Here is a 12,414-nt window from a genome sequence, read left to right as displayed (position 1 = left end):
ATGGTTGCATCAGATGGGAAATGAAGTTTATGCCCCTTGGTGAGACTGCATAGAGCCGAGATGAACTGAAAAGCCTGTCTAAACAAAATGCCCCGAACCAGGACGTGGTTAAACAGCTCACCAGGTCGACATTCTACACCCAACGCAAAGAGGTCAACAACGGGAAAGAAATCAAATACTTACTGGAAGACTGACCATTTTTGTTTGAAGAGATGGGCATGGCTGTTCACTTTGAAGAGCTCACTGGAGTTAGTGTTAAAGAGACATTTATTAGGAATTTGGACCTAAAGGGGGAACGACTCTTAAATTACTTGAAAACAGTTGCTGTGAACAAGTCAAAGAGGCTAGTCCAAGCTTTTACCAAGTTTCAGCTGATGAGTAGAGAGCACACTGGGCCCTCAGACGATGTGTTGGAGATGTTCACATACGTGGAAGACACATGCCTGGCGGAGGAGGTGCAGATAGACCAAGTTCCCTTGACACCAGCTTTGTTGTCTGTGGTAAGTTGACCATGTGCTCTCTCACACAAGCATACACATGCCAAACTGTGTCTTACTGTAGAAACACACCCACATCCATTGTCCTCTCACCTTTTTGTTGTTAATTGTATTTGTTTTTGTAGGACAATCATGCTGCTCGGCAAAGAGATGGATGCTGAGTGTGGACCAAAGGATTGTACAGCCCAGTATCACATCATTCATACTGGCCCTGTTTCTGATGTTTGGCAGCTTCTATGTCTTTAATATCCACTATTCAGTAGCCCTCGCATCCACGCTGGAGTTCTTACAGAGTTTTTTTTTTTTTTAGCATTAAATATTAAATATTTGGCATAAACCTTAGTAACTATACTGACTTTATAGTTGGTATAATTTGTCATTGGATGTTGAGGAAATGGTTAATGAGCAGATTAAAAAAAAACTTTTTTATGTTATTTTTTTTTATTTTATGAAGCCTTTGTGCTTTTAACATAGTTTGGTTATCTTTCTCTCGTTTTTTCACTGTTCTCCAGGTGTTTCTTTTCCATCAATTCGGAGAGGGGGACCAAGGTCGAGAAGACCAGCAAATCCCGCCCCTATGTGAACCCGAGAGTTCTTACACTTATACAAGACCTGTCTGACCATGAATGGTGCTCACCGTAAGCCTGTTCGATGATCCACCCTCTCTCTCATCCGCCCACAAACATACATACATGCATACATTACATGCATACAGATACAAACTTACACAAAAACATGCATTACACACACACATACATACACACATGTACAAGCATGCATACACATACACAGTCTGCGTGTGTGTGTGTGTGTGTGTGAGAGAGAGAGAGAGCAAGAGAGAGAGAGATATGTACTCTCTCTCTCTCTCTCTCTCTCTCTCTCACTCACACACACACACACACACACACACACACACACACACACACACACACACACACATTTGGCAATCCTCTTACTTACATGCTCCCCCACATGCACTCATATGTGCACATCTACACACAGAGACACACACACACTCACTCTTACACAGACATATGTTCTCTCTCTCTCACATACACACACAAACACATTATTGCCCTATAGTATGGTTCATCTTTGATGATCCTCTCAAACACATACAGTACTCTCCTACATGCGGTCATATGCACACACACACATAGGGGAAGAGAGAGACTCACTCTTACACAGGCATATGTACTCTCTCACACACACACAATTCTTATGCTCTTGTGAACCAATGTTCTTAAGATAATGTTATGTTTGATGGTTCTGTGGCAGTCTTGTGATTACTGAAAGTTGGGCTTTGGTTCTTTATTGTTTATTACAATGTCACACACATGGGACGTGTTTATATACACACACTTAGACAAACTCACTTTCTCTCTCTCTTAAACACACACACACACACACACACACACACACACACACACACACACACACACACACAGAGACTCACTCTAACACAGACATCTACTTTCACACACGAAACATGTTTAATTCTGAGTGAACCAATGTTCTTAAGATAATACGTTTGACGGTTCTGTGGCAGCCTTGTGGTAACAAAAGTTGGCCTTTGTTTTTACAATAAAGTCTGTGTGTTAACAAAATATCTGTGACATGTTTTGATTTCTGTTCCAGTATAGTCCTATAATAATTGTGATTTCGTAGTAAAATAATGTTTATTTTTTTTGTAAAATCAAATGGGTTTTGATGTACAATAAACAACAAATGGAACTAAAATTACTAAAATATTATGTTTAATAGCTATTAAATAGTTTTTTTTTTTATTACGGACAAAAAAGTTGCAGCTGGGGTTACCAAAACGATTCCGTAAAATATACAGCAAAACAGTAATTGCTTTTACTGCATAACATGTACATTTTACAGTTTTAACCAGTAAATATAACAGAAGTCTAGTGTGTTATATGTTGGTTTAAACTGTAAAGCTGGTTTTAAAGTGTGTATTAGTGTTAGTACCCTGACAGTAAACAAGTTTGTGAAGAGTTAAAGGTTAAAGTGAAAATAAGATGATCAGCTTTCATGTAATCAGTGATATTATTATTTTAAGTAGAATTTAAAAGAGATTATAAGGAGACAGCGCTGTGTTTATACAAGAGAAAGAGTGATTGCTGTGATGAGTGGATTTACCAGTTTCTGGATTTATCCTTGCCGGACTTATTCACTAAACCTCTTGCTCCGTTTTCATGCTCCCAGACATGTTTAAACACACTCAGTAATAACCTGGACTCTGGACATTTTCTTCCATCCACACACACACACATCCACTTGTTGTATTTGTATATATTTTGTATATATATATATATATATATATATATATATATATATATATATATATATATTTTTTTTTTTTTTTAGTGCACCTTTTGGCTTTTTTTGTCATTTAATACACTTTGGATTTTAGTTAAAATCGTCATTGTTTGTCTTTTCTTGTTCCAGTTGGCCTACTCCACACCATAAGTTAGATTCTAGACCCCGTTATAGTGTAACCAGGTTGCAAAGATGATCATTACAACTGTTCATAAGTTGGGTTTTTACGCAACATTTTGATTTTAGCGCATAACAATGTGCTATCAGTTTGGGAATGCTCACACCTCGCTCTACTATGGATATGATTGCTTTAAGGACCCATGTTTTTTTCTCATAGTGGTGCTCCAAATTGCTGCCTTTTATTATCGCCACTCAGTGTTTCAGGACATATGAGACAAGCTGGTTTTAAACCTCCCACAGGAATAATAAACATACATTGATCTGCCAATTAATCTTTGAACGTTAAGTTTACATAGTGTACTTGCCTTTTTTATTAAATAGCTGTGTCATGGTTATGTTTGTGCAGTTGGCCAGGCCCCGATGCAACAAAGCAGGCCCAAATTATGATGTTAAATACTTTACGGTTGAGATGATGTTTTCATGATAGTATGCAGCATCCTTTCTACCTCAGATGTAGTGCTGCAGTTTTTTCCAAATAGCTCCATCTTAGGTTCATTAGTGCACATTATTCCTTTGTTGTGTCATGTCATTGGCACCCTACTTTTTGTACTGTAGACTTATGAACACAGATCTTAGCAAGTTTCAAGTGAGTGCACAGCAACCTCAAAAAGTTTGAGTGGTTTTTAATTAGTCACAAGTAGCTCTAGTCCAAACTTCCAAACTCATTTTCTAATAAGACTCCAGGTATGCAAACACCTGATTCCAATTAACTTCTTTGAGGTCATTAGATCAAGGATTCATACACACTTCTTCCTACAGCACTAAGTTTTTTTTTTTATGATTGTTCTCAATACAGACATTTTTTTTTATTTTAGGCACATTATATTTGTCAATACTTACTTAGTTGAGGATCAGATCACGTTTTATGACACATAAATGCAGGAAACCATGAAATTTCAAAAGGGTCAGATAAATATTCTTGCTAATGTACACTACCGTTCAAAGGTTTGGGGTCACTTGCAAATTTCTTTTTTTTTGTTTTTTTGTTTTTGGTGATTTATTTTCTACATTCTACAACAATACTGGAGATTTTAAAACTATAAAATAACACATATGAAATTAGGTAATTATGTAACAACAACAAAAACAACAGTTAGTTGTTATTTTAAAGGGGTCATACAGGCCTACATGCACTTTTAAGATGCCCCTTCTGAAATCAGGCCAATCGCAAATGCCTGTCACTGTGACGCCACACCACAAGAGGCCGCTACTACACTAGTTGATTGACACTGGTGTTTTAGCAAAGACCCACCCCGAGTGAGAAGAAGCTGTCGGCCATTGTTTTTCGCCACTGGAGCAAAATGTCGCCTAAGCGAGTGTGGTGTACAGTTGTTGGGCGTAATAGCGAACACAGCAGTCATCATTCACTACCGACATCTGAGCCGCTGAGGACGCAGTGGCTGAATTCAGTTTTTAAAGCTAATGTCCCCGCCGATTTACCTAAATGCGTTCATGTTTGCGATAATCATTTTTCACCAGACTGCTTTATAAACGAGGGTCAATATAAAGCAGGTTTTACTAGGAAGCTGCTCCTAAAAAATGGATCTGTACCAACTTCGTGTCCCTGCTTCATCTTCACCAGGCTCATTGAGTAATTTCTTTTTTTATGAATCTTTGCAGATCGCCTTTTCTAATAATCACGATGAATGCGGAGTGTAAGTTAACTTACACTCTCATAGAACATGATTATGGCTTCTTCTCTATGTACATCCGTCTCTATATATAATCCCCTATCGCCCGTTTATAATAAACAATGCATTAAGGTGATTGTCCAGTTGCAAACTGTGTCTTTAGTCGGAAAACTATATTATGCTTACCTTTGTTACGTTAGATGGTTTATAACGATGTATGTCGAAGATTAAGAAGTCATGTAAACACATCAGTAAACACATCGCGTCCATATCTCTCTTAGTAAGCTTCTCTGCTTTATGTTGTTGTTGCTCGCGACAGCGTAACAGCCCATTAATTTATGCCCATGCAGTGATGAGAAAGACAAATTGAGTCGATGCATGTCCATTCTTTTAATTTCTGCGTTGTCAGGCGATATTACAAACTTCCGCGTAGGTTCCGTACTTAAATCAAACCAAAAACGACTGAAGAAAACAGGCTCAGGCTCTATATTCCAGCGTTTTCCAGTTTGGACTGCATTACCCACAAAGCACTGCGTTGTGGGCAATGCTTTGTGGGTAATGCAGTCCAAAGCATTGCCCGCACTGGGCTACACTCCTGTGGCTATACCCCACGTGTGTTGTGAATACACGCCCCACAGAACTGGGTCAGCAGAGATCATAAGCATTTAAAGGAACATGCACTGAAATAGGTTGCTGAGAACAGAGCTAGTTTTTACTAGTTAAAAGTAGTGTTTTTTTTTTACACAACCATTGAGAATTTTTAATTAAATATATTACAAACTTTTCATTAGGACCCTAAAGATCATATTATCATTTAATGAAAAATGTTTCTGGATGATCCCTTTAAGACACAGAGGTTTGCCGTTCTGTAATAGTTCTTGCAAGAACAGTATTGTCAAGTGCATTTGCAATATCCATCAAGCACCATAATAAAACTGGCTCTCATGAAGGCCATCCCAGGAGGGCGAGACCAAAACCTACCTCTGCCGCTAAGTTTATTTAGAGTTATGAGCCTGAAAAATGACCAATTAACAGCACCTTAGATTAGAAGCGTTATGAATTCTTTACAGAGCATAAGTGGCAGACACATCCTACCATTAACTGTCCAAAGGAGATTAATGCATTTTTTGAGGTTAGAAAGTGACCCTAAACTTTTAAACGATAGTGTATATTGTTTTCAAGATCTTTATTTTTTAGTTTTGATTCTGCTTTTTGTTCCTTTACTTTCTTTTTTTACATGGGGGATGAGATTATTTCAACTTGCTTTTAATTCATTAGAGAATCCACATGTCTCTGGAGTAATGACATATGTGGGATTTGAAATATTGCATATAATTGTACATAGTCGTTATGAAGGGTATAAATAAACATAGGACATGGTTTCTATTGAAACGTCAACTGTTCAACTGTGCACTATCACCACCATCCATGTTTGGTATATGTTATATTTGAATTATACATGACTTTATTATTGCAGCCGACTCTATCACCTGTATGTTCTTGGACACTGATGAATTTAATGCATAAACATTATGAATGAATTAATGAATTATTCTTCTGATATTATGTATGTATACCTGGAAGGCCATATGGAGTTAGAAAAATACAGATATGTTTATTTTGTAATTGTTGTAACACTCTACCTATTAATCATTAGTGGTAACGGACTGGTAATTTATATCATATATACTAACAAAAGTCTCCATGAGCCCATGTACATTTTAATTGCAGCTTTGCTTTGTAATGCTCTTTTCGGATCAACGGCTCTTTATCCTAAACTGCTCACTGATTTACTGTCTGAAAGTCAGGTAATTTCTTTTGAATCCTGCATATTTCAATCATTTTGCATTTATACATATGCTGCTTCAGAGTTCACATTGTTATCAGCTATGGCCTATGACAGATATGTGTCCATCTGTAAACCATTACAATATAATACAATCGTAAAAATGTCCACTGTTAAAATACTTTTATTTTGCTGTTGGTTTCTTCCTTGTTGTGAAGTAGGCGTTGGTGTACTTTTTACATATCAACGGAAACTGTGTAAATTCAAATTAAATAGAATTTACTGTGATAATAGTTCAATGCTTAAGTTGGCCTGTGGAGATTTTTCTGTAAGTAATATATATGGACTTGTTATTTTAAGTATTGCTGTGTTTCCTCCATTGCTTTTTGTGTTTTTTTCATATAGCAGAATACTTTCAGTCTGTTTAGTAAATTCAAAAGATTTCAGAAGAAAAGCTCTGCAAACCTGTTTACCACATCTTGTAATTTTCACCACTCTCTCTATCACAGCATGCTTTATAATTATACATCCTAGATTGGAAGGAAACATGCCTCATTTGTTCAGCATGATCATGTCAGTGGAAATTCTGGTTATTCCTCCTCTATTGAATCCAATTATATATGGCCTGAAACTGAAGAAGATTTTGAACAGAATTAAGGAAGTAGTTTGTAAAAGAAATATATCTGTGTTTTCATTAGATTTTTAAACACAATCCTGTATGTATTAAGTAGTAATATGTTTCTGTACTTAATATTCATGCTAAATACTACAAAATATATTAGTATATATATATATATATATATATATATATATATATATATAATATATATATATATATATATATAACATTTTATTTTAAACTGATTTCACTGTTTTTTTTTTCTCATAATCACCAATTCCGCTTCATAACCAGCAATGGAAAAGACTTATGCAAGCTAGGACTGTTAAATATCATCAGTAGAACTGTTGGATCATCACTTAATATCATATTACAGTATACTGTCTAACTGGTAGACGGGGAGATGTTGAAGTCATTTTCAATGATAATTTTAGGTACTCATATGTTTAGTCATATAGAAGTCCATCCACAGTACTCCTGTTTTGCAGCAACTTTGCTGATCATCACCATCAGACCTCATTAAACATGTTCTTCTTACTGTCACATACTTTTACATTTTATTGGCTTTTGCTCTCCTTCTATACAGTACATAACACCAAATGCCCTTAGGGTCTAAAATCCGTAGCTACAGTATTTTGTTTTTTTGCCTCAGGACATTTATATTATTGCCTCTCTCACTATCTTTAAATCTTGTCTTAAAACACACTTTTTATTTAAAATGTAATATTTAAAAATTATTACTTCAACTTATTTAATTTTATTTTTTATTACTGTATTGTATTAATGGTGTTTATCGATTGTATCTTTCTAAACTATCCAGTATAGTGTCCTTGAGTGGTTTAAAAGCTGCCCATAAATTAAATGAATTCTTCTTCTTCTCCTCCTAAGTTATAATTAAACTCTGTCAAACTAAATTTGTAGTTTTTCAAATCACATGGATGGCAAATATGTTGAGCTATAAAAAAAAGATTATTGTTGCTAGATCAACATATATGCCGACTCCTATTGAAAGTTTCTATAAGACCAGCACAAAAACTTTCACACCAATAACATGTTGTAGTGATTACCTTTCCAGTAACAAGTTTAAAATATTGGGCAGAAAGTCCAGACTTTAAATGTAAAGGCAGACAATTAATAATGAAATCATTAATGATTAAGCCAATAAATAATGAAACCAATATAGCTGAATCAGATCATGGATTAGAACATTTTACTCCCCTTTAACAGACTAAATTTTACTATGTACCTCATAAAAATCAATGTGTATTACAAACTCAAATGTGATTATTGAATATTGGAAAATGCAATATTCCATACATTAGTTATCCCTCTCAATAATTTCTATTTCTCTGAGTGAGTGAGTGAGTAAGGGAACTTTTTTCAATTCAATTTCTTTACTCAAATGCTCCTGGATTTGCAATCTCAATTCAATTTTCAATTCAATTTTATTTATATAGCGCTTTTAACAATGGTCATTGTCTCAAAGCAGCTTCACAAAAATGAAAGAATTTTTTTTTTTTAAAGAATACATCTGGAAGTGTGGATGTGTGAGAAAAATGTGTCTCGATAATAATGAGATGAATGAATAATTGATTAATGAATTGTCCCTGATGAGCAAGCCAAGGACGACAGCGACAGTGGCAAGGAAAAACTCCCTGAGATGTCAATAGGAAGAAACCTTGAGAGGAATCAGACTCAACAGGGAACCCATCCTCATTTGGGTGATAACAGATAGAAATTATCAACATCATGTGTGTTATACAGGTGAAAGTTCAATATAACAAAAGTTCTTTAAATTAACATGAAGTCCAGTTCAGCACAGGGATGAGTCAGTAGGTGCAAAGGGCAGATGGGGTCTGGATCACTGGGAACACAGGAGCAGCATGTGTAGCTCCAACAATCATAAAGCAGATTCCAGCTGGTGCTGGTCCTTCTCTGGATGCCTCAGGAAACTTGCAGGGTCGGCCTTTGTCTACTGAAGCTGGCACAATCTCCAGATGCCTTGAGATGGGTAGAAAAATAGAGAACAGAAGGAGAGAATTAGCGTAGTTGCCATTCAGGATAGATGTATGGAAGTAAGAAGTTATGGGATAAGTTATACGTATGCCAGATTAAAGAGATGATGTGTCTTGAGTCTACTTTTGAACTGGGAAACTGTGTCTGAGCCCCGAACACTGTCTAGAAGGCTATTCCAAAGCTTTGGCACTAAATATAAAAAAGCCCTACCCCTTTTTGTAGATTTAGAAATTCTGGGAATTACCAGAAGCCCAGAGTTTTGTGATCTTAAGGAATGTGGTGGATTGTAGCATATCAGAAGACTGGTTAGGTATGTGGGAGCTAAACAATTTAAAGCCTTGTATGTAAGTAATACTATTTTGTAATTTATTCTAAACTGAACAGATAGCCAATGCAGGGATGATAATATTGGGGTTATGTGATCATATTTTCTGGATCTAGTACCAGAGAACCCTGGCCGCTGTGTTTGGACTAACTGAAGCTTGTTTTTTTGAGGATGCCTAGTAATGCATTACAATAGTCCAGTCCGGAGGTCATGAATGCATGAACTAGCTTTTCTGCATCAGATGTGGATAAGATGCTCCCAAGCTTGACAATATTTCTAAAATGGAAAAAGGCTGTTTTTGTGATATTTGAAATGTGATTTTCATAGGACAAGTTACTGTCTAATATTACACCCAGGTCTTTTACTGTCGAGCTAGTAGTAATAGTACATCCTTCCAAACCCAGGCTAAATTGTGAAAGCTGTTGTGTGCTGGTTTTTGGGCAGATGAGTAAGATCTCTGTCTTGTCTGAGTTTAGTAAAAGAAAGTTATTGGTCATCCAATCCTTTATGTCCTGGACACACTCAGTTAGTCTAGAGAACTTGGGTATTTCGTCTGGTTTTGTTGAGATATATAATTTGGTATCATCAGCATAACAATAGAAATTAATCCCATGTCTTCTAATGATGTTACCCAAGGGAAGCATGTATATTGAGAACAGAAGTGGTCCTAAAACTGACTCTTGTGGGACCCCATATTTCACTGGCATTACACCAGACAGTTCTCCATTTAGATCTACAAAATGGTATTGATCGGACAGGTATGATCTAAGGTAAGATTTTGTAAGCGATCTATAAGAATATTATGATCTATAGGGTCAAATGCAGCACTAAGATCAAGTAAGACTAGTATTGAGATGCAGCCTTGGTCAGAAGCTAAAAACAAGTCATTTGCAATCTTAACTAGTGCAGTTTCTGTACTATGATGGGGCCTGAAACCTGACTGAAATTCTTCGAGGATGTTGTTTTCCTTTCCTGCAAGAATGTGCATATTTGAGCTGATACTTTTTCTAATATTTTTAATACAAAGGGAAGGTTTGAAATCAGTCTGTAATTTGGTATTTCATTTGCGTCCAAATTAGGTTTTTTAAGAAGCGGCTTAATAACTGCCAACTTGAAAGGTTTAGGGACATGACCTAAATAAAATGAGGAATTAATAATGTTTAAAAGTGGCTCTCCAACCGTGTGCATTACTTATTTTAAAAATCTGCGTGGGATTGGGTCTAACAGGCACGTTGTGTCAAACCCCGGGTCTGATCTTAAAGATTTTCATTTATTTTCTCTCTTCCCTCGTATTGTGTTGTTTACATGCCTATTTAAGCACATGGCGTTTGTTTTGATCCTTCGCCATGTGCCCGTGTCTCTGTGACATCACCACCATCCCTCCCACTTCCTCTTTATTATTGTATCAAGATGATTTCACTCACCTGTTCCCCTTGTTTTCGTTGCAATCATTCACCCTATTTATTCCCTCCTGTCTGTTGTCCTGTGTCAGATCGTTGTTCCATGTCGCCAGCTGTCTGCCCATTTTGTGTCCTGTCCAGTTCATTACATTTTGTTCCTTATTTTGGCTCCAAGCCAGTATTCTACAGTTTTGTTTTATTTTACCTTTCTCTTCCCCTTTCTCTCTCGGTTTTTATCCTTTTTTGCATCCAGACTGGGTCCTGTTTTTTCTTAGTTTGAGGCCCGCTTGCCCTTACTCTTCTTCGCAGCTGCGCAGTTCAGCGGATTTCAGCCCCTGCTGTCCGCCGAGGGAACTGCAGCCACTTCTCACATTGAAGGCCTTTTCCTCTTCGGAGTGGTTTTTGTTGTATGTTTTTGTTCTTGTGAGACTTTGGGCGCCCCGTGTCTTTGCCTAAGGAGAACTGTTCAGTTTGTTTATTTTTGTTTTGTTTTTGGCCTTTTGTTTTTTGCCTGATTCAAGGCACCTCTCCAACAAATAATAATAAAGGAGAAACACTGAAGGAGACCTGCATTTGTGTCCGTTCTGATTCCCTGACAGAACGATCTGAACAAGCATGGATGCAGCAGGTCCAGACCCCATCAGATCAGCAGTTGCCCAACAGGGGGTTCTCTTAGGCCAGCGTGAGACTCGCCACTCTTGGTTGGTTTCTCGCCAACCAAGTGGCAGACCTCACTGCGCGCGCCCAGGAACTCCAGCAAGAAGGCACCCAAGCAGGTTCTGCCCACCTCTCCTCCCATCACGATCATGAACCCCGCTGCAACAATTCAAGACATTAGCGGCCTCCTGTGACTGGAATGAGGCAGCCTGTCGGGCAATGTTCCAGGCCGGGCTTGAAGCGGATATACGGGATGAACTGGCCACTCATGACTTGCCCCACGACCTGGAAGACCTCATTGACCTGGCACTTCGCATTGAGGCTCGTCTGTGCCTCTATTGTGGAAAACCAGGCCACTTCGCCACAGCCTGCCCAGCAATAGCCAAGGCTCACCAATGAAGCGGGGGATCCTGGTGAGCGCTATTCCTTTTTCACAATCCCCCTCCTCTCGCACACCTTTATCTGTATTGGTCCAGTATGGGGAGATTTCAGAGTCGTGCTCAGCCTTGGTCGATTCGGGGGCGGAGGGTGATTTCATGGACCGCTCGATAGCTGCACGATTGGGTATTCCAGCCATTCCCTTGTCAGAATCTATCCCTGCCCGATCCCTAAATGGGACTTTGATTACTACTGTCTCACATCGGACACCCACGGTTGGCCTAGTAGTCTCAGGCAATCATTGTGAGGAAACCTCGCTGTACCTTCTGGACTCCCCTGGTGCTCCTATAGTACTGGGGCACCCCTGGTTGGTAAAGCATGGCCCTCACGTTGATTGGTCTGGAAATTCTGTCTTGTCTTGGAGCCAAAATTGTCTTGCCTCTTGTCTTGGTCCTGTCCCTTTTTCTGGTTCTGTTTGTCCTGTGTTACAGGTGGAGTTTGCTGATCTGTCTGGGGTCCCGGCGGAGTACCACGACCTGCGACTGGTGTTCAGCAAGTCCCGGGCCATGTCAATGCCTCCTCACCGCCCTTACGACT

The 12,414-nt window shown here is 38.2% G+C and overlaps 1 protein-coding gene across 1 annotated transcript; it reads left to right on the top strand.

The window, feature by feature from the left end:
• The first annotated feature begins 6,168 nt into the window (after window positions 1-6,168).
• LOC128518700 (olfactory receptor 51E1-like) lies at window positions 6,169-7,128 on the top strand. Its single transcript, XM_053491945.1, has one exon. It carries the CDS (start codon window positions 6,169-6,171, stop codon window positions 7,126-7,128), a length of 960 nt encoding a protein of 319 aa, XP_053347920.1.
• The last annotated feature ends 5,286 nt before the right edge of the window (window positions 7,129-12,414 follow it).

Source organism: Clarias gariepinus, chromosome 3, assembly GCF_024256425.1.
Source record: "Clarias gariepinus isolate MV-2021 ecotype Netherlands chromosome 3, CGAR_prim_01v2, whole genome shotgun sequence".
Lineage (NCBI taxonomy): Eukaryota > Metazoa > Chordata > Actinopteri > Siluriformes > Clariidae > Clarias > Clarias gariepinus.
Note: the sequence above shows the minus strand (reverse complement) of the source record. Positions and strands in the feature narration are given on the sequence as shown.